This window comes from Aulostomus chinensis, chromosome 19 (assembly GCF_037954235.1).
Source record: "Aulostomus chinensis isolate RoL2024-O1b breed Wild chromosome 19, RoL_Achi_v1.0, whole genome shotgun sequence".
NCBI lineage: Eukaryota > Metazoa > Chordata > Actinopteri > Syngnathiformes > Aulostomidae > Aulostomus > Aulostomus chinensis.
In genome coordinates, this window is record NC_141338.1 from 11,039,493 (window position 1) to 11,063,573 (window position 24,081).

General features: G+C 40.2%; 1 protein-coding gene across 5 annotated transcripts in view; it reads right to left on the bottom strand.

Moving 5' to 3' along the window:
• Positions 1–24,081, bottom strand: part of cabp7b (calcium binding protein 7b) — a 51,462-nt gene that overhangs the window by 15,531 nt on the left and 11,850 nt on the right. The window contains exons 2-3 of one of the 5 annotated variants that reach the window (XM_086186829.1): positions 8,954–9,045; positions 3,374–3,484 (exon numbers count right to left, since the gene is read on the bottom strand). In XM_086186829.1, coding sequence (XP_086042955.1) covers positions 3,374–3,482 — 109 coding nt within the window. In that variant the 5' untranslated portion in view covers positions 3,483–3,484; positions 8,954–9,045. Of the gene's footprint in view, positions 1–3,373; positions 3,567–3,939; positions 4,214–4,901; positions 5,035–8,951; positions 9,046–24,081 lie in introns of those variants that run through there. The other 4 variants (XM_086186825.1, XM_086186827.1, XM_086186828.1 and 1 more) reach the window with 4 other exon arrangements.

Sequence of the window (24,081 nt, forward strand, 5' to 3'; positions counted from 1 at the left end):
TTACTTAATAGATACGCAAACAAACTTCAGGAACAGGAAATTCTCTTTAAATTTGAGGCAGCTGATCATAGCGCCATCTGGTGACAACAGGTGAGGACATGGATTTTTAACAGCTGATGTACCCCTGAAGGGTCAACAAGGTGATCAGTTTTTGTTCACAATTTACAGTGACAATTTAATATTTTAACAAGAAACTGTTATAACTGGATTCAAAAGGGTCAGATTATTTTCAGAACTTCTTGTTTCACGCCAGTCCGGGCCTGACGACATCTACAAGCTGAATTTAAGTTATAGCACCACCTAGTGGATACAGGATGTAAACCTGATGTAACAGACATTTGATTGTAATCAGAACTACAGTATTGTCCATCCATCCATTTTCCTATTCTTGTTAAGGGTCGCGGGGGGTGGGGGGGTTGAGGGGGGAGGCTGGAGCCTATCCCAGCGGCTACAGGTGAGAGGTTGCCAGTCCATCGCAGGGCCAACACATACAGACAGACAACCATTTGCACAACCTACGGTCAGTTTAGAGTATCAATCAGCCTAGTCCCCAATTACATGTCTTTGGACTGTAGGAGGAAGCCGGAGTACCAGAGAGAACCCACACAGGAACAGGGAGAACATGCAGACTCCACACAGAAAGATCCCATGCCCGAGCCAGGACTCGAACCCGGAACCTTCTTGCTGTGAGGCGACAGTGCTAACCATCGCACCACCATGCCGCCTGCTTAAGTATTGTCTTCACTTGATTTACAGCAACATATTATAGTCATTGTGTGTTTCCTTGGGCCATCTAGTGGACACAGGAAGTGATATTTACACCATGTTGCAGCACAAGTCTGCTCCTTCATGCAAAGTCCAATACGACCAGGATTCAACTCTCTCTGTCTCTGCAGAAAAGACACACACAGTGATGAACGTGGGAGGCGCGGGGACCCTCTCATCGCTGTTTGCGACTTTAATTAAGGCCTGCACAAAAATGTCAAGAAGTGAAGGTTCATCTTGATGGGGGTTTGTGTTGGAAATTACATGAAGTGCAAAGAAAATGTGGTTTCTAAGTTCCATTTGGACATCAGTGCAGTTGATACATAATCACTCTCTGCAGTTTTCTCGAGCTGAAACAGCACTGAACTCTAGAATCCCTGTCCGTGGGGGGACATGTCTCTTCACACAGGACGGTTTTGTCCTTGTGCTTGTTCATGCGGGCTCAGTCAGCATGTCTCTGAAACTGAGACAAAACTGTTAAAGGTAGATAAGTTTATGAAGGGATGGAATATTGGCGTAGTGATAAATTATGACACCAAGTCTCGGGTGGAATCCGAAATATTTTCATTGCTTTAATATACAACAGATGTGACTGAATATTTCATTCTGCCTAGTTTTAGCTGGTCAGAAAACACATTTATTTTTATGTCATGTTTTTTGGCACAGGCATCGCAAAATGTATTGTGGTTCAGTAAAGAATTTATAGTCTATTTCTTCAACGATTCCAAACACAACCAAACACACAAGGTGTAAAGATGCGCCAGTAAAAAGCTATTGTCATAAACATGATTAGGGAGGGTAATTACAGGAGTTGAGCAATCAGTGAACTTTGTACAAGCCGTAATTACAGATTCAGTGGCTGAAATAATATTTATCTTCAATGGAAAAGGATGGAATTTTCATTCAGCACTATTTATACAACAGCAACATCCATTTGAAAGACGCTGCAGCTCCAACAATTCTTGATGGAGCAGCAGTAAAAGATAGCTGCATGGCCAGTGGAGAAAGAGGCAGGTTTCTGGTTCAGGCTGAGGTTAATCAGAAACTCTCTTGCCACCGTCAAGAACCAGGAACAAAGTGCTCCTTAACACACTTAAGTCTGCTGGTGGGGGTGCTCCTGGCCAACAGGAAGCCCCCGGGGCTGCACTGAGGCGTGAGGCTGGTGTAGCTGTGCATCATGTGCTCATTTAATCTTCCCAGGTAAATTCATCTGTGGTGGATTTCTCCATTGAATAAAAAGCCCCTGTTGTTCGAATTCTTGCTCTTTCATGCCCAACCTTTTAATTAAATTTATGTCATCATAGCAGATAGTGGATTTTCAATGTCAAATGAAGCAAGGGCGGGCAGCGGCGTTCCGGTCTGGACAACCTAAGGAGGGGAAATGGAATTCCTTCCGCATAAAAGACTTTGTGATACCAAATCTGATCTGAGTTCTCTCTTTATTGTAGTCTGCTGGCTTTGCTCCAAATCACTGCCAGCTGCGCACCATCGTTCTGAAGATTCCCAACATCTTATACCTCGCAATTACAAGAGCAAGTAATACTCCAACAAATCACACCAGTGACATAGGTTGTGTTATTGATCTGCTTCTTCATTAATTCACGAAGAAATGTAATCTATCAGGTAAAGTCTTAAGGAGACACGTGGATGCCAATTAAGTCGTGAAATGCATCGCTTCCATCTTGTTTATGGGTTTTATATCTACCATGTGAAGGACGAGTAGTAAATCTGCCATTCAAGCCCTTTACTCAACTTCATTCCCATCTTTTTTTTTTGGGGGGGGGGGGGGTTTATTCTCTCCGTGACCTTTTCTGATCTGTCTCAAGTGACTGTGAGATGGGATGCATTTAATTCTCACAGGTATGTCGCCCGCAGGCATGGTGTATTATGTCTGAAGACAAGTTAATGTTCATACTGGACAAAATCAAAATAGCACACTATTTTTTAACTTAATACCTTGAGATATCAACATTGTGACAATGCTGTAGGGACTGGTGCTTTAACTAAATGTTAATATACCATGGGATTTTTGTTAAATAGGCATCAGTAGTAGCTAATGACAGAACAGCTACAACGGTTCAGTTGAGGAAATAACATAGCTTTTACTTTAATGGAGCCTTTAAAACCAAGAAAAAAAACCAACCCTCAATACAACAATATGCAAAATCTACAACCCACCTCGTTCTATATTAATCTATGAATGCACTGCTCTGCACGCCACACATGAAACCTCAGTTTGAGCTGTGTGTGAAAGCTGAATCGTACACCAGGTTTTTGAGGATGAGGTGAATTTCTGAACTATGTAAGAAGAACAGAAACATTTCAGGCGTTTTTTTTGTTGTTTTTGTGGCAAAAAAAAAAAAAACCCAAAAGAAAACAAAAGAAAAAGCTACGACTTTTTTTCCCCAAGATGTTGCTAAACCTTCAACATTCTGCAGCTTCACCACGAGCTTCTGGTCAGTCAGATTTAGAGAAGCACTCCCTGGAGAGAGCTCTCCAAGGTCCTGAACCGGCCAGGTGGACGTCGCATACGTACGCTGTCTTTTTCTTTTCTTTTCTTTTTAACCTCCAAACAACATGATGAAGAAGTACAAACGAAGACACTCACCCTCCACCTCATCCTCGGGGAGGCTAACAGGGGTCCGGTAGGTGAGGACATCTGGAATAGTGCAAAGTCCCTTGTACATGAACCTGGTGGTCACAGCACGCACTGGCATTTCTGCGAGGGAAAACCAACAATTGTGTCGCGATCTTCATATAGCCTTGCTCTCCGGAGTTTTCTGACACCCTCTGCTACTGTCCTTTGGAGGGAAAAAAAATTAAGCAAAATTTTTTTTAATTTTTTTTTTTGGAGAAAAATTAAAAAGGAAATCCTAACTTCAGCCTGATATATTCAACCGGCCGGAGAATGAGCTGCGAGAATGCAGCTTGTGGATCGTTTTTTGGTGTTAATGCATGTGTGCAGGCAGCAACATATGATACAGCGAGCAAATAAGCAACAGCAGCCCATAAAATCTCTGAAACTTCAGAGCCCACAGAGGATATTTTTTTATGTCTTGTTGATTAACTTCGCGATAAAGAGAGGTAAACATTTGCCTTTTCCGCATAACTTCTGCAATTCAGATCGGACAGAGATTTTTTTTAATTATTAGGGGGGAAAAAATAATAATCGACCTCTTCGCTTGTTATTCCTACAGCACGTCTTAATCTTTCAGTCTCCACGACACTTTTCTCTCCCGTTTCGACATCTTCTTGGATTAAAAACAATCGATGACAAGAGAACAGCAGGGGAGAGAGGAAAAAACAACAACAAAAAACTGGCGAGTTGATATTTATCCAGTAGAACGTGGTAGAAAGCAAATGTGGTGATATATAGTTCCTGGAGAGCAGCTGCAAGGGAATCCTGGTGACCCCCCCTTCTCATCTGATACCGAGACACGCTGCAAGAGGCGGAGACCCCTCCTCTCTCTCTCTCTCTCTCTCTCTCTCTGTCTGTCTGCTTCAGTCGCATTTGGGCTCACACACACACACACGCACACACACACACACACACACACACACACACACACACACACACTTCTCCCAGTGTCTTACTGCCTCCATCACGGCAGAGTCTATTGACCGTCTCCAAACTGTCTTTTCAAAATGAGATTACCTTTATTTTTCTGCAGTCTGAAGTCAAAACTAGTGACTTGCATGTTTAATAGACAAGGAGTCATAGCAACAAGTGATGCTCCTGAGACTTATGACTTGGCAAGGTTTTTTTTTCTTTTTTTAAAAATTCCCACTGTCAGTTTGGAGCTAAATAAATGGTGAAAGGGGGAAAAAAAATCCTGAATAAAACATGACCCACTCAGCATATAAAACATTAAATTAAATCCAACATGAAATCTATTATGACAAGATTCATGTTAGCATGGACAGAAGATCGTTTATCTCAAGGGGATACTCTAAATAAATTGTTAAAATGACTTGAAAATACTTTCTCATTTTAGGGTACCATTATTTAGGTCAAAGGCTCACAAATAAACAAACCCGGCCAACGTAGAGATTTTGGAAACTAGAATGTCGGCTGATGAAATACCATTCTAATGCTTGTTAGCTGAAAATGAAGCTAACTGGTTAGCATAGCCTACCTTAAAAGAGGAACGTAATCGGCCTGGTTGAAGCCAAAATTGGCCGTAGAGCACAAGTCAGAGTGCTAGTTCATTCTCATATTGACTTGTTTTTTTACTAAAAGCAAGGGACTGACTTAACATGATTAGGAACTGGTAGCCTATTAATATTAGCCAGTAGCGCTGAATGTGTTAAGTGCCTGGAACGATAACGCGTGAGCACCAGAGACTGAACTTGCTACTTCTTGTTAGCCCTCTGCTAATACATATGGATAAATAATTTAATTGTGAGCCTCTTTAGACTTTGTACATTTTGTAAAACCAAATGGGTCCCATTGGGACAGTTAAAATAATCATTTTCACTGAGGTTTTGTGACACTAAAAACAATTTATTCACCATTACAGTAAAAACTGCAGGCATTATTATAGCATACAGTAGCATGACTTTTGTTTAGCACTATGCTAGCTTAAGTGTGAATAAATAATTTAAGCATGGGGGTCCTCGAGATTTTCAAGTCATACAAGTTTACAAGTTATTTTGCAAATGCTGTGTGACACTCTAAACAATTCATAAGCAGTTTATTAGCGGCTTCTTTCACAATTCAAGTCTGAGAAAAAGTATTTTGGTGCTTGGTTTGCATCAAGTGATGATGAGGAAGAGACATAAAAATTAAAGGAAAAAACATTTTTATTTGATTCAAAATTGCATTCGATATAGATTTGGTTAATATCAAAAGCTAAATAATTAGTGAACAGAGGGCATCTTCTGAAAACTAGCGTAATATATTTTTCATTTCATGTGACCTTTAACAAAAACCACCACCCAGCAACTCTAGAGCTCACTGTCACAACGGCTCCAAGAGGTCAGCTAGCTGGATGGTGGGCCATCTAGTGTATTGGTCACTATGGCCATTTTTGTTGTTTGTTTGTTTGTTTTGTTTTATCCAACCGGCTCATAAAAGAGGTAGAGGGCTCATTGGTTTTTCCTTGGGGACCAAACATATCTTTAAACTTTAAACGCCCCATTGCCTTGGTGCCTTCATTACACAGTGCATCAGCAAAGTACAAGTGAGAAAATTGCCAAAAAAGACAAAATATGATGCAAGCTGAGGAGAAACGGGGCAAAAGACAATCAGGAAGATGCTGCAGAGCTGTTTCATCTGTGGGTTGGTATTTTTGGACATGAGGAGCTTTCTTAGAAGAAGGAAGATTGAGATAGATGAAGTGGGGAGAGCGATATCTTGTTACTGCAGCAAATGAGTCAGGGGGACGACATCATCTACGTTGGTTTAGCCAAACTTAGCTCAGTGGTATTTGTTATGTAAATCATAAGCCTAAAATGAATCCCAAGACACACACTCTGCAAACCACTGGTCCTGCTAGCTTGCACCTTGTGATATTAAAGCTATCAAGCAGCAATTTGTCTCCCCCCTCTGGTAGTTTCTGCTATTACACACAACTGTTTACACATGCTTACATCATGGCCCGCTTTTTCATGACCGTTTCCACTGTAAAACAGTTGAATAGTTTTGAGTGTAAATAACCTCCACAAAATTACCTTTTTCATTGGACATGTTCATTTATATGAAAATATGATTCACCACAGCTTTCCTGTGAAACATGGGATAGAGCTCAGTTCTGAAAGTGGGATTTTGTCCATCTCATATGTAATTTGATCGATGTAATAGTAGGAACACCTGCGGTTAAACTGACACGAACCTATTGCACAATAAATCACAGCCTCCAAAATAACCATGAACACAAACCAAGCCCATCTCTCAGATGTTGTTAATGAAAAGCGTGTAAATGAAGGGAGGGCTGTTGTATTCTACTGTATTAGTGTGACTGATGGAGCTGCATCAGATGGAGTTGCTCTGTTGTTTAACTATCAACTAATATAGAATAATGAGCCGTGATAATTGTGTTATTCCTATGGGATGGAAAAAGTTCATTTTTGATATCCGTTTGTGTGTTCTGGTAAAGTAAACTGATGAAAAACACGTGGTTTTGGTTGTATTCTCTTTGCTCACTGTCATCCTTTTATGAGCGATTTTATGAGAGAAGAGGAGACACGAGGAGTCACAAGCTACTGGAGGGGTGAGGGAGAGGAGGGTACAACACAACAGTAGCTCTTGGACCAGGGTTGGTCCATTTTCAAAGCTGAGCCAAGCATTGACAACATCTTATGCATCACCGTTTCATCAACATCATGGCTCTTACTTTCTCTTTTATTCCTTCTGCTGCTGAAAATAAAAACAATAACCAAGTTGAATGAGAACTCAGGTTGAACTCTTTTTGTTTACTGTGATTTCATGTTGTGAAAGGCACTCTGAAATCAGGATTTCCGGGCTCAGCTAAGCCCCTCATGTCTCCAGATCCTAACAATGCCTCTGGGAGAGTGGAACTTGCCACAAGCATGAGCTAACGACAGGCTGGCTGTGGAATATACAATTTGTAACACCGCTTTTAAAAAAAAAAAGAATAAATAAATAAAAATATTCTTCCCTCTCTTAATCTTCCTTGATTCCCTAACTGACAGTAGATAACACAGACATGTTAATATGCGTGTGATGTAAAAGGAGCACAGTTTTTACTTAAAATTAAAACAAGGGCAGCGTGTGTGGCTCGGCTCCGGCTGTATGAATCACTGAACTGTTAGGTGCATCCACATCAACAACATGGCAGACCAACAGAAAACACAAACAAACATAACCCGTTGAGGATGCCTGCATCTTGCATGATGATGCCCTCTATGTCTTTCCACTCTGGTTCACAACAGATAAGTGCAGCGGGCGCTGAGAGAGCTGCATGTGGTTCCACTGTTTGGTTCTTCAAGGTTTTACTAGAATGACAGGTCTATTCCCCACTGAATGAGAAGGGATTGTCTCTCTCTGCTGCACCTGAGCCTCCCGCTGGCTCTGCACTCTGACAAGCAAACTTCTGAAAGCCTGAATAACAAGCTTTGTTCTCCCTCAGATCTTCCACAATATGATGGCTATGTGATGGCTTCAGTCCTGAGACTTTAATCACTTTTACATAGACTGGGATTGTCATCGTGAAAATGGACATGGACATGTGGTACTGATCTCCAGCAGACCTGTCTTCGTGCATCTGGTCATAGTCGACAAAACGCCGGATGGAACTGAAAAGAAGTGTTGCTCTTACCGATTTGAGCTGTGCACAGATGATAGTTTTATGAGTGCCTTATAAAACATTTACAAAGACTGAACATTTTGTCTTGGATGATTGTGTTCATTTCCATCCTTACAGTGTAATCAACACAGTGTAAAATGCAACAAAACCGATGTTCAAGTGATCCCTCATACAAGTGTCTTTTGCCTTTCAGTTATAGTATAGACAACACCCCCCCCCCCCCCCCCCCACGACTTCTTCAAAATTTCTGACGTCAGAAAAAAGCAGCCACATTTCTTTAGCTTGAAGCTAATGGATACCAACTACTAACGATGACAAGATGACCATTTACATACTTGCACATACATCCTTCCAGTGTTATCCACATACACATACTGAATTATCCAAAACCACTTTGATTCAAACTAAAAACAACAAACTAGAACACTGTTGGTTTTGTGCGATTGTAAATAAGCGAGCTACCTGACTGTGCCAGCTGGTCACACTGGTTCAAGACATCTAACAATGACTTGAAAGATAAATTTGAACTTGGTTAAGTTAAAGGGGTATTCCCTTTTTCATTTAAAGATCCCCGCACCAATCCTCAATGCACACAGAAGTATTACCTATGATACCATAGAGAGAGTTTAGCAAAACCTCTTCAGTTTGTTCATCCTGAGCTGAGGGGACACTCTGCATTTTCAGTTCCAGAAGAAGAGATAACTTAAACTTCGGTTGACAAAACCCGCGTGGATTTCTTCAAAAAAGCCATGGTTTCTCTCTCCGTCTGTCCTCCCTCAAACAAAGCCAGACATATCGTCAAGGTTTATTGCAGAATTCAAAATCCTGATTGAATATCAATTTGTTACTCAAGGACAATGTTACCACTGTTACACATGAGTGAAAGTGTGCCCCAAAGAATCAAGAACCAATACTCACACCTTGCACAGCGTCAGATCACCCTGGGCTCAGAGTAGAGGCTCTCACTGTTGTCTGGTTGTTGTTGTTTTCTCAACTCAGTGAATTTGTGCAGCTGCAAGATTCAAAACAAATGTTTATTGAAAATAATGCATCATATCACTCTCAATCTAAAATAATGCATCATATCACTCTCAATCTAAAAAAAAAAGGATCAATGAATATTTATCAGTCATGATGGGATTAGCTGCACTGACGGAAAATGACTCCTGTAATATTAGAGGTGATTTGTTAATATGTCTGGGTGAGCAGAGTCATGGGGAACAGTCCTAATGTGTTGGAACTACATCTCATGGACAAGACTTCGATTTAGCAGAGTAGCTGGAATAAAGTCACCAAATGCCGTTGAGCCAAAATACTAACTTCTGATTTAAAATCCACCGTATTTGAACCTTTCAAGTGCAAATCAACAAACATGTTATAACAGAATTGGAATGAATATATATATATATATATATATATATATATATATATATATAAATAATAGGTAAAACTTTGGTTACATGCTTTGTGTTGTTGGAGGAAGCTGAACAAATGCATTTAATAAATGCTTTCTGTTATGTGTCACAGAATCAATCACTTTATTGTCCATAAAGGAAATGCAAATGTGGTAAATTAATATAAAACCCTTAATAAAACTTTGGGATTTTAAATTATTGGCCCTTTTCCCCACACTGACTCTGGCTGGGAGAGAGCTGTGTATATATGCTTTTTTGTATGGTGCGCAACTTCTGTCTCTCTCTGCAGAAGATGAGGGGAGTCACAACTACGCAGATGCAGTATCACAGTACTGATCTTTTTTTAGCTGGTGCAGAATTTGATGCTCCAGAATCCTAAAATGATCAACTGTGGTGGCAGAGGGCGCTGCTGCCTCTGTAAAAACAAATATAACATTTTAGAGCTTTAAATCTGAACGTTCGCGCTCAGGGTTTGCTGTTATCAAACAAGCTAGTGGCACTATAAGATCAAATCATTCTTGTTGTGCAATATAATAATGTGTTTATTGGATTTAACAATATTTGTAGGTTTTAATCACGTGTACAGCATAAATTTGGCTATGTTAAAAAATATGGGGGGGGGGTGCGACCCCGCCTTTTAAAAAAAAACAAAACAAAACAGAATGTTAGTTGCATTATATTAGTTTGAATTATTTCTACAGGGATTATTGCTTTCTAAGAAGGGCTCTTCAAAATCCCATGGGTTGTTATATCAGTGGATGCAGAATTCCAAACCAGAAGGAAACGCAAGATGGACATTTGTGGCTGCTATAAATGACACCCCCTTCTGTATGTTGGCAACACAGGACATGAATTCCACTGACATTTGCAGTGCCCAGGCTGTGTTACAAGAGGAAGAGTCTTGCCCTCGGGGAATCTTCTGTCATCCTGCCCTCCAGCTTGTGTTTGTGGGAAACGTAAATGTTGCAAATAAAAAAAAAGAGCGGCACAGACCTTTACAAATTGCATGTCAAATACTCTTAAACCTACTGCATCTAAAAAAGTAGACTGTCAATTTATTACCTGCTCAGCCACATTTTGAACATTCTGAACACGTACTTGTGGAGGGCTGCTGCGAGCAAAACCTCCCAATTTTATCAGACAGGAGTGTGAGTCACCTATATAGCAGTTGAGGAGTTGTATAGTCATTACCACACAGAAAGCTAATTATTGTTCCTTGAGCAAAAAAAGGTAGTCGTTCAGTGGGGATCACGGAGCGGATCCTGGGGGCTTCCACTGGCGGAGAGCACCGCAGCGCTTACATCCATCATATATCCAATCACAATCAAGTTAAGCCCCTAGGGTGGGCTGCAGGTTGCCTGCAGAGGCATCAGATGAGGAAGCAGGGAGGTCAGAGGCAGCAAACCTCACAACTGATGATGTCTAAGATGTTAGGATGGAAATTTTTAGCAGTGCAGGATGGAGGAAGGTGTTTTAAATTCCAGGGAGGAAGAAGGTCAGTGGTGTATGAGGTCACAAATAAAAACATAATAGGGTCTTCGCCAGAAGTACCTTCTGGCTCAGGCCCTAATAACTTCAGCACGCAGGATGAGGACTGCCTGCAAGAGGTACGGTATGAGAGTAGAACTTAAACCTTACCTCACCCAATAATGTATTTTGCCTGTCAAATACTCACAAATAGATATTCTGAGCTCACAAAGTTGTTTTTAACTGCTGCACCACTTCTTTGTGACTCCAGAAAGAATAAAGCTAATAACTACCAAAAAAAACCAAACAAACAACTAAAATCGTCCAAAATGTTTGTTTCCATACGTACGAGGGCATTGTCTGGTATAATCCATCTCTCCTTTATCCCGCTGATTGTTTGGTAATTCACTAACTTATTTATAAAAACCCTAAACTACTCACTAACTATTCTATTTTTTGTTTTTTTTTAATTTGTTTTAGATCAAATCAAAATCACGCAAAAAGTGTTTATGTGCTATTAGCTCCAAGCTAAATACATGTGGCTGACTACACATTCAGGAGTCACACACACACACACACACACACACACACACACACACACACACACAAACACACACACAATAAAAAAAACTGATTTTGCAGTTCAATATCCATTTTATTTAACTAAAGACATCTATTTTTGAGTACTTGAAAGGCAAAATGCAACATGTGAATGCTATGTCACTAACAGTGCTACTGATAATGGTAATGGGAAAAAGAAACTAGAACTCTAAGCAACATTGTTTAAGAAATTGAAAGATTAAATTTAACCCCGAGTAATTTGTCTTCAAAACATCTGCAACAGCAGACATTTACTCACGTGTTCATTATTTTGTCCACTTCTTGTGAGGAGAAGCCTCATGATGAGATGCATGTTTATCTTATGGGAAACGCAGGCCACTTTGATAACAAACAAATTGAAAGAACATTTTTCCCGACAGGGCAAACACAATCTATAAAACTAACAGTGCAGAAAGAGGGTTAAAAAAAAATCTCATTAGTGGCACCTACATCAAAACAATCTACCATCTAAGATTCATTTGGGATTATTGATTGCTTTTGTAATTGACAAAAGAACCTTTGGTTTCAGAAACTATATGAGGTCGCCCCCACAGATGAATTTTATGTGATCAGAATCATAACAGCTACCCAAGTGTACAAGAAACTCCTTTCTCATCATTTTCTAGTTTACATATTTATTACATGAGTAAACAACATAAGAACTCGAGCACTTCTTTTTTTTTTTTAAACTGTTGATGCAGAAACTCACTCACTCACTTGATATTCCATACATATTTAATCATTCAAAACGATAAAGGAGACCTGCTTTTTGTATTAAACGTAGTTGGAACCTGCCGGTGAAGTAGCCTACCACCATACAGCCGGCTCTGAAAGTGCTGGTGCAGGTGACACATCTCTCAATCTCCGCCGTGGTGTCTTTCTATTGATGGATGTGATGCTCTTTTAAATTCCCCCACCAGTATTTTCTAACAGTTAAGCTCCTTCAAGTGCCCTTCAAAACAATCTTACTAATAGCAGGTGTATTAATTGTGAGCCATTATTAAGAGGGAAGTATTAAGAAATGATTCGACACATTAATTTCAGCGTGTTCTATTATGCTGTTCTGCTTATGGTCCTCCTCCTGTCCTCGTGACTGCAGACTAGCGCTCTATCCTCTTCACCATCATGCCCTGTGAGCTGCAGTTTAATTGCCAATTAGGCATTGGAACACAACGTGGCTGTAATGTACAGGGATTCATGAATATTTGATAAATTTACCTCAATTCAAATTCAGCAAGAGCACCTGCTCTTGCTCCGTCAACTTCCCTGAACCTAATTCGTCCTTGATCTGAAAAGACGGTGCCAAGCAGCAGTTTATAAGTCAGCCACAGGTGGAGGGCTCAGGCCTGTCTCAGGAGGTCATGATTTCATCACTTTATAAATTATATCTGGATGTTCTTAGGGGTGGTGTGGCTCAGAGATTGAGTGGCAGGCTGTTTGTTTTCGCTCGTTCGATCCTCCCTCCCCGGTGATCATGTCCAAGTATCCTTGAGCAAGATACTGAACCCCTAATTGCTCCTGATGGCCCTGCGGTGGACTGGTGACCCATCCAGGGTGAACCCCACCTCTCACCCAATGTCAGCTGGGATAGGTTCCAGCCCCCTGTGACCCATAACAGATGAGCAGTATAGAAAAACGGATAAATGGATCTCCATGTTCTTGAATGTATTATTAATTTCTTTTATTATCCATTGCACCCGTTACAGCTGGTCGAAATCCAGGCAGAAAGTATTGATCCAGATGTAATTGTCTGCAGCCTGTTTGCTGTAATACAGTTTCACTCTCTGTTCATGCCTGGGACAAGAGATTATGATGGATTTCTTAAATTACCTGTTTCTGTGGCAGATGGCACACTTTGTCATCAACAGCAATTGTGCAAATTCCCTGGCATCCTGATGAAATATTCATCATGAATCTTCGTGTCCAATAGAGGTGTAATTCATATCTTCTTGCGCCCCATGAGGGCCACATGAGGGGCCAAGAAAGGACCCGAGAGATCGCAATGAATTTAAACATCATCATGTATTCAAGTGATGTATTAAACTATAATGAGGACATCAACTGCTGTACCCTTCTGAATAGCTCTGGGGGCCAGGGGCATGTAGGAGTGAGCATGGGTGGCATGGAAATCTCATTGGTCTTTCCTGGCGTGACCCCCTGAAAACCAGAGGCGTGATTGGCTGACAGCCATTTTGGAAGCAATAACTGTCCTGCAGCAGCTCCGTGTAGAAAATAAATCGAGATCCTCTCACAAAATCACAGACATCAAAGCGAACCAACCTTAAGTCAGTCCAAGTCTGCAGGCACGGCGATGTAAACAATTTTAGGGGGTTTAGACAGATATTATAATATCCAGCTATAATACTGCATTTGAATGAGATAAAGATTAACCGTCGTCACTGGGTAAACAATCTAAAGTAAAGAAAAGCCATACTGTTGTTGTGTTGAGTTGTATTGTTTTCGAACAGGAATATCAATTGAAAAGGTCATGTCAATCAAACTGATGTTTATTTTTCACGTTAAGAATTGCTTTATCTAGTTTTGCTTAAAGCTCTTCTGAAGGCACAAACACATCTGACTGGCCACTGGAGGCAACGGTGAGCCGCTAAGCAGCCCATGTTGTTTTTTGGGTTATCTACTGTAGGGCCCAAACTTTTAAGCAAATTAGCCTCCCAAAATTTGGGACTCAAGGTACCTGAAGCACCTATGCAAGCACAACGTTTACATTTCTTGTAAAGAATATATTTGCTGATTTGATGCCAAATAGAAATGATGGCTAATCACTCAGTCAAGTGTCTCGTGACCCCCGTTTTTGAACCCATGTTGTAGAGTTTCCAACCCTCAGTTATGTTTATAATTGGTGGCACTAATGGCTGGAGTGTTTGTATGTGTGTTTAGGGGCCGTGGTGATGAAGTATCTGCAGGTTTAAGTAAAAAATGAAACATACAAAAAATAGACGATTAGTTTGTTGTCCTCATGCATCCCTGCATGGCGCCGTACTTTGTTGCCATCGTTAAACCTGCATTAAATGATATTCTGGTCACTTGGGGGGCAGATAAAACAAGCCATAAAAAAACCCCCAAAACCTCTGAGATTCATCAGCTTAAAAGTTGCCACACTGATGTCGACTGAACAACACGAGCACTCATTTGGAAATGGGATTGCCCAATTGATGCCGCATTCCCTCTACTTTTAGCTCTGGTTTTGGCCTCCTGAGGGGAATATCCCCTTCTTTAGTTGCTAAATGCTCCACTATGTTCACCAACTCATCTCGAACTCACCCTTTTGTAATTTTACAGGACATTTAATGGAAATGCAACCATCTATGTCTGGAAACCATGCTGTTGACAGTGAATGAACCAACACAACAGGAAGGAAAACAAAACCAAAAATCTAAACTATTCTAATTGAAGTTCATTTGAGTACATTTATCTTATTGCTATGTTAGATCCTTGCCATGGGATGCCAAAAAAGGTCATGTTTGATGGGTCCAGACAACACAGTTAATCAGATCACTTTAACGGCACACAGAGAGTACAAAGTCACCTGTCATGGTTAAAATCATCAATTTAGACGTGAAATGACAAAGTTGCCATCATGCTGTCAGGACAGGGTGTCAATGCTATCTCCAGTCTGGTACCTGTACCTTGTCTGTTTAATCCCACAAGCTAGACAACATGGCTGCTGCCAATCCAGCAGACATAAAAACATCCTGACAGGTGGAAAACAGCTCTAAGGGGATCTTCATGTTCAATAGCAAAGCCCTGGAAGACAGCGGATCTCTTGGGAAACACCTGGAGGCCGCAGAAGAAGGGTTTATTATATATATATATATTTTATATTTGTTTACATTTTCCACAATCATACATGAACTGAAATCTATTTAGTATAAAATATAATCAAATCCCTAGGGTTTTCATCCCATTTTTAAAATACCCACATAAATGGAACTTGTCAGTTAAAATCACCACCTGCTGTACAACTCAAATAATGTTTGCCCGAGTCCAAAATCCTGCGAGGTTTTCCACTCGATATCTCTGTGATAGATACAGGATTTAGACATCTGGGATTTAGGATTGCAGTTCAAAGCTGAGAGAGAAGAGAGGTCATTTTCTGTTAAAACTTTCAGCCTCTTTTCCTCTTTTACTGTGTAACAATCAAACTAAATCATTAGGTGCAAAAGCCTTCTTCTTTTATTGAGAATCGCTGCTAAAGCCTAATGATTTTGTCCTACACAGCAAATCATTGGGCAGATCACTCCATCAATAAACATTTACACAACCAGGACAAGTTACTGGAGTTGAGTGGCTGCATTAGGAGTCCATCTTCATAATCTGCTGCATCTAGCTATGCAACATTAACAGCAGTTAATGACCTTCAGCAAGAATGAGCGTTACATAAATGCACGTTCATCACACACTCTCTCTGAGCATCATACATAAATACATTAATCCGCCTGCCGTTGTGTCCAAGTCAAATCCTGTGATAATATGCAAAAATACACCGCACTCTCAGACACGTGTATAATAACTGCGGTAAAATTTTCAGGGTAATAGAGGAAATATATGCAAATGGAGACAGCAGACACACACCCTCAGGAAACAGCTCCAGCTGTTTCATCAAACTCATCCAGGAACGCTGAAAAATAATGAATCTGTGAGATTTTCAGACGTCTCACTCACTTGACTGACTAAAGAATATTGAGCAAGCACAGAGAACTGAGATAAGGAACCCCATTTCCTGTCAGAACACTGACCCCTCCACCTTCAAGCTCCTCAACTTGGACTGAACACTTCACCGACCTGGACACAAATATCACCTCCATATCGATGTGATGCTAAAATCAAAGTAATCCTGACGGATTTTCAAACACATAACCGCTGTCATGCTTGATTTCAAGACATCTTAATAGACCAGCAAGAGGCATCTGGGACACCACACGACAGAATGTCTTCTGACCCAGACTCAGCAGGCATTTGTGGCTCTACGATGGCCTAATCTAAGATGGTAAATCTGATAAAACTGGTGTGGAAGTCAAAAGTATGGTATAGTCTGCTCCCAGCATCACTCACCATAAGGAGCCACTAACCTCTAAAGATCATCGTGTGAGTAGTTGTGGACGCAGTTTTTAGCTCCACTTTGTCCTCCATTAACTTCAGTCTGGTTCATGACCCCGAAAGGGGCTAAAATTGCACAGCTCCAGCATCTTAACGTGTTGATATCAACATGCTTCTTTCAACTACAGTTACAATTCAAATCTGGAAATAGAATTCAGGTAATTTTATTCGAACGGCATTCTCCACTAAAAAGATAGCACACTTGTGCGGGCAGTTAGGGAATATTGGCTGGGACTCGTCTAAATTTTACATTAACCTCAAGTAAATGGTGTATCTTAAAAGTCCATAAAAAAAATGATTAAAAAAATCAAACCTTTTGCTTTGATCTTCCTGAAGACCTTTCATCTTGGCTCTGTCTTAAATCTCTCACACAAACTGCAGGTTATCCACTGGTTGGATGTTAGCATCCCTTTTCCCTTCTATAGCTTCTATAGATTTTTGTCTATGCAGTTGTGGTTTAGCACATAAAGCTGTAGTCTTCTTAATAAATGAGCATAGAACTCCCCTCGTTTCAGTCGCTTAAATCTAGGAGACCATTATTAGCTTTGCAAAAAAAAAGATAAATGACGACCATAAAATTTCATTTATCCCTCTAGTTTGGACAACACGATTTCTCTGTTGTGATACTGTTATTCAGAGACACTGGATAAATAAGTAATGCGCAATAAGAAATTATAATTTTACCACAAATCATAAAACCATTTGAGTTCACAAATTCTTGCAACAGCAGTAATCATAATAAGTGGTTTGCCCATTCGTTCATGCTGTGTGTATGCACACGTGTGTGTGTGTGTGTGTGTACAGTCAACTTTCCCTCTCTGCTCAGTCGTGGAAGCCTCTGAGCAGGTCATTAACCACAGACACTGACACGGTGGTCGAATGCCTTACAATTCAATGCACACCAGAGAGGGAAGGGAGGGAGGGGGTGTGAGTGAGCATCAATCACGATACAAGGCACAGCAGACTGACAGATGCTTGATGGCTGATGACACTAAATATGCCGTCATTTAGCCAGAGACTGAAGCCAGACTCAGTCACCAGCCTCGTTAAATGACAGGAGCGCGGCATCCACTGCTATCTGAGGATCTACACATTTTTCCCGATGGAATATACTCCAGTGGCAGGAAAATGTATTCAGCGCTTCACAGACTCTTTCCCCAGAAAGTGTCTCATCAGTCCTATAAGGATTGATTGAATTCCGGGTAATAAAATATTACTATGCAGGAAAAGCTTCTCGATTCATCCTATGAGGTCACGATTCAATTAAATGGGAAGCATGGTGGTCGTGAAATCTAGAAAGCTTTACTTTTCATACATGCTGCAGGAAGCAAGGTCAACGATGATTGATTTCTTTGTGTATTCTACTCTCTTGTCCAGCCCAGTGAGACATCTTGAAACATATCTCATATTTGCATTACTTCCTGCCCAAAACTATGACCTTGAGGCCTAACAGTTAGCCCTTGGGGATCTTGTCTTGCACTAAAGTGAATTATGTTGCAGTAATGCATTATGTTAGGTAGCATTCCCCAGACAATCAGTCATTGTCTGCCCAAGCTGGCCGTACTGGCTCGTCTTCCTCATCTCCCATTCCATTACCCTGCAGCTCAGGTGGGGATCAGTGGAGGGACCCTTCCCATTTCCGACAAGGTCACACTGCCTCGTGAACGGGCAGTCCCACATATATCTAGAACTGCACAACAAAGGAGCGGATGTGAAAACTGTCAATCCTTTCAGTCTCAATAAGCCGTAAAGTTTGTCGTTTTTCCTGAAGGCCTAAACCGTAACATTTTTTATCACTGACAGACTTTTTTTTCCCCACTATTGAAAATAACACTGCAATTCTAATTGAAGTTCTGCCATTCAATCTTTGTAATAGTTCCCGTTTCATACAATGCATTAAAATATCAAATACAGAGCATTTTTTCACAGATATCATGAGTCCAGGCACAGTGGTGCTTTGAAATGCCAGATCAATACAACTTCTGTGACCAATTTTCGCTTCATTGCTCTGCAGTAATAACGCTGCTTTCTCAAACATATCTTTCAGTCTGTTCTGCAGCGTCGCTGACAGGAATGTAAAGTTTTGACAATCCCGTCAACATGGCTGCTGTTCATCAACTGTGATTGCAGACATACGTTTAAGAAATTTGAAAAGCAAGTCATTTTAGTTTTGTTTCTTTGCAGTGATTAAAGACACTGCAGGTTAGTTCAGGTGCCAGCGTTTGATTTGAATCTTGACGATCTCTAAGAGGGAGTTTGGAACAGATGGTTAGTTTGTGCGCGGCCATTATAATTCCTCCTGCCCTCCTCTTTGACCGCAAGCTGCTCTTTTTTTGGCGCTAGCTGACAGCAGCATAAGAATGCAGGTAACATCCTGGAGTTTGGCCTTGAAAAAACTGAGATGGTGAACCAAACTGATTAAATATTGAAAAATTCATTAGATTGTAATGTTGGGATGTTGGAACAGGTATTTTTGACCTTGGGGGGTGCCGTCAAGCATCAGTTGATGAGCATGAATGGTTCATAGAAACACAAAGAGCAGCAGTGAAGTGAAATCCTCACATCTGGTTTTATTTTGAAAAGTAGCAGGGCAACAATATGAGAGAATGAGAAAGCCACAATGCAGAGTTAATAAAAAGACACTGTGAATGATTTATAAGGTTGGGAAAGCATTCCATGTTTGTTAGACCTTACGGACGCCCGTAGTCGTTTATTATGAGGTTTACTGAATGTAAATGAAACTGCCCTTGTTTATGATAAATGTATCTGCAAAAAGGCCAGTGCGGAGATTTTCATGGTTTGTACTTGTCTGTTTGATCCTTTAAACTTCCTGCACAAGACTGATTTAGGTTTCTTTGACTTCTTGTTGTTAGTGGCATGATAACACAATCAGGGAGGCTGAATCACAGGCTTTGAGTGTAAGTATACAGGGTGCCAGTGAATTGGCAGAAATAGAGGAAACCCTCTGAGCAGTGCAGGAATATAAATAAAATGGAGAGGGTGGTGGTGGTGGGACAGAGAAGCAAACATCTTTTTTTTTTTTTTTTTTTGCTCATTGGCTGTGGCCCTCCAAGGCAGTTTGATGTATTATATAATTTCCTGTTAGCACAAAAGTATAGAGCTTCACTAACTGAAAAACAAGAACAAAATAAATGAAAGTACCTTTTGATTGTGATGCAACTGACATTTGAATGACGCCCTCCTGTGTCTGAGATATTAGTTTTGAACAGTTCAAAATAAACCGAATCTCTCTCACACACACACACACACACACACACACACACACACACACACACACACACACACACACACACACTCTCTCTCAACACTAGAGAAGCGATAGCATGTATTTTGTGAATGAAACAGGCTGTTGAAACCAATATTACAACATTTGGTGATGTGTAAAAGCTGGTTCAGGTGTAATTAGGATTAAGAGAGAGAGGTTTATAATCTACTGAACCAAGAGAACCCTGGGAACATACTGTAGAACCCTGGGAACATACTGTAGAACCCTGGGAACATACTGTAGAACCCTGGGAATATAGAGCTCTGGAGGAGAAGACGACAAGGGGAATACTGGGTCTTGGACACAGAACATAGGACTCTGGAAACAAAAAGGTGTAACATAGTACATGCATAGGAACATATTGCAGAACCTCTGTAACATAGAATCCTGGAAATAAAGGACTGACAGAAAGGGGACTGGGAATTTAGGGCCAAGGGAAAATAGGATCCTGGAAAACAAAAAAAGACACTGGTAATAAAAGAACCATGGTGACAAAAGGATTTTATCCTCAACTGAAGGAGTGCACATTGGCTTATATGGCTTTACTTTTAAAGTGGAGAAATTAATTATCATATTTTAAAAGATCAAACGCCCTTCTTGTGTTCAAATCAAATATCTCTTACTCCTCAAATTGAATCTCTTTGCCTGTTTCAACTACTTGAAGAACAAAGCACAACCTGAGAAATATTAAAAGAAATGGCTTTTAAAAGTTCATCTTGGAATTATAGCCTTTAAATGATCTCCTTCTCTACAATGAGTCATAATAAAATTAAATAACTTTCACATTTGCTCCACTGTTTTTGGAGCTGTTTGCCAAGCAAGGACGTTCCCCGTATTTAATTTGGTGTGTTATCATAGTCGGTAATCACGTCCTGATCCTGTTGATGCAGATCTCACCAAAGACAAAGGAGCATAAACAGTCTTTGAAGGACACTCACTAAACAATTTCACCCATCTGCTCTAAAAGATACTATCAAGGACCAGGCAGCAAAAATTAATTTTGCTGTCAATATGAAAAGGCTGATAAGTGATAAAAACTTCTTCTGGCCTCTATTTTTTGTGTCAAGACTTTGTAAATATCACTTTGGGGATGTAGCTGCATTTCTGAACCTTCTGTGTTAATTTTCTCCTAAATCTTTCACTGATGTTAGAAACACCTGTGATTCTTTAGTCCTCAGGCTTGGTGTCGATGTTTTCTTTCAAAAATTTAGCGAATGAAAACGGAGTCCAGGGACAAACCCAGAGGAGCTTTGTCATGAATAAAGTTTTGGAGTAACAGATAACCTTTCAAATGAAGAGTTTCCATTAATTATCCTGCAACTGCATGCTTTTACATTCCTTTATCATGCTTCTCTAAAGCTCTCTTGTTTTCATCCCTGGTCTTTGGCAAAGGCATTTAATGAGAAAATGACATTGTTTAGGTTTAAACACTGGGGTTTTTCCACAAAGATGTCATTGTGTGTTCTCATCTGATTATCTTGTGTATCTCAACAGGAATCCTCCTTTTACTCTCTTCAATCTCTGCTCACCATCTTCTTCACTCTCTTAGCCTTCAAGCAAGATAAATTCACGTTTCCAGTCTATTTTCTATCTCTTTCTCCAGTCAAATTTTCTCTCGTCTCGAAATGGCGTTTTCAAGAAAATTACCGCTGTCGCTATCATCAGTGTTAGCCCTTGACTTGACTACGCTAACTGACAGCCAGTTAGCCATAAATAGCATCAACATGTCTTAAAAAAAAAACATGAGAATTATTATATGTTAGGCTAAACAACTTATGTTTAAACCAAGAGAGATCTGATATGTCCTACAAGGTAATACTCTAAGTGCAGCTAACACACAACGTCAGCTACAGTAGCTACAGGTTGTTCGCTCATCTAATGGGATGTTAGCAAGTTAACGCTACATACAAATGGGAGTTGCAGTTATTTGGTTAGAATAAAATGACACGAAAATGTGTCAGATTCCTCATCTGTAATGGCGGTTAACGTTAGTTATGATAAAAGCAACAACTCCCATGAGCCCACACTCCTTCAAAACTTCATCAAGCTACCTTATTTGCTAAAACATGTCAGAGAAGTTAGCAGCCTAGGAGTTCGCATTGCTAATCCTGCAACTAAAAGCATTCCTGAAAATAATGTGTGGCATACAAAAGTGCATGAGACATAATATGTTTTGTTGCACAGGACAAAATGTTTTTTTTAAGCATGAATACAAATGTTAGAGCTACAAAGCAAACTATGAATGAACCACACTGCAGATGTACGAAGTTATTTGCGGAGGCTTGTTCATCAGTTTTCGGAGCGACGTTAAATATCCACAACAGCGTCTTAAGTCTAATTTAGTCACTCAACTATTTTAAAGACACTTGAATCTTTTAAACTCATGATATTTACTGATGTATTTTATGGCATAGAACAAAATGTTAAAATATCTTTAACGTGTGTTGACAACAGATCTTCTTTTACACATTTAATAAACCATCCGACTTTGAGATTGATGGATGACATTCATGTTAAGTTTTTTTCTCTGACTGTTTCGTTCAGACTTGTGGAAGAAATTACATTATATTGCAGAGTTAATAATGCCATCCAGACAGGAAGCGAGGGGAAACAGCTCGCCTTGCTTTGTCAAAAAAAATAAATAAATAAAGAAGCCTACCAGAGGCTCTAAAAAGTTCATTAACAGATCATATCTTGCTTGTTTAATCCCCTAACTCTAAGCAAAGAATGCAAATAAGTGTATTCCGAAAATATCTAATTATTGCTTTAAGGCCACTGATTGCATCAGAGGCAGCACAGAGGAATTGATATGGAGCACTGTCAAGCATCACCGGCAAGAGGTGAATAATTTAAAAGAGGCACTTTGTATTATCAGGCATGGCCACACAGAATGTTTACATGAACTGTTTGGACGTTTCTTTACCATAAACAGAAGATAAAGGACGAATGAGATACAAAATAGGAGAGCATAAAATAAGATTCCACAGAGCCGGGGGTGAGGGAACTAATTCTCATGGACAGGGCGAGAGGTAAACTATGTTCTTGACCTTGTTGAGCCCTTTTGTGCTGGCAATGTCCGAGGCAAAGAAGATGAATTCATGTCAGAGGTAAATTCATTTGAGGAAGAATTTCCTATGTGGGAACAAACGGGTCCACAGCAGTTTATATACTGCAGATCTTACGCAGAAAGTTTTTTTAGGCACACAGCATCCAACTGATCCAGAGTATTATGAGTTTCATTGTCTGAAATTGTCACAGCCCTCGGTGGGATTGCAAGAAATGGATGGATTAATTTTGATGATGCCTTTCTGAAAAACAAACAATATCCATAAACATAACCTTAGACATAGCAGTTAGTATTATGTTTCCCCACGGCCGAGCCCTTCAGTACAGCCTGACCCATAAATTGGGATGTTGTCCTACATTCCTAAGCACTGAATTGTATATTTGGAAAATTAGGTCAAGAAATACTTCTGTTTTGCCCTGGAAATATCAGAGGATGATCCATCTGAGCAGAATAACAACTTACATAATTTTGACTCTGATCCCAGAGCAACAGAGGTAAGAAGCGATATCATATTTGGATGCATTAAAGCTTCCAGCTACCATTGAAAAACATTGGCTATTTAAAAATATGCTAATGGAAAAAAAAACAATTGATAAGAATGAAGATGAATCTTCAAATCCTGACCTAATAATTTGGAATGCAGCGGGAAGCTGTAGATGTTACAGAATAAAAGTATGTATGGGAGCCGTATGAAGTATGATGAATATTTATTTGTCTGATAATCTACAGCAATAAGGAGGATTGCAGATGTACAGGAAGGTTAAAACATCAATAATCGTCATGGATATTTCCCATGTGTGCCATCCTCCAAGTCAGACTCCTATTGGACTGGTTCCTGTGTTCCATGTATCCAAGGCAGCCTCTGATAGACACCCAATTTCATGGAAATTAAAAGGATTTCTGCCTTTTGAAATGTAAATTGGGTATGCAGATATGGGATGAATCTACCTCCCTGGTTGACACAGAGTGAAATAAGCTTTTCATGACCCATTACGTCTGTGCCAGTTGTTGACTCCAGACTCATTAAGGATCGGACGCAACTGTGGGACACTTTTATCGGAGAGGGAGCAGCATCATAATCACTGCTTACCAAAA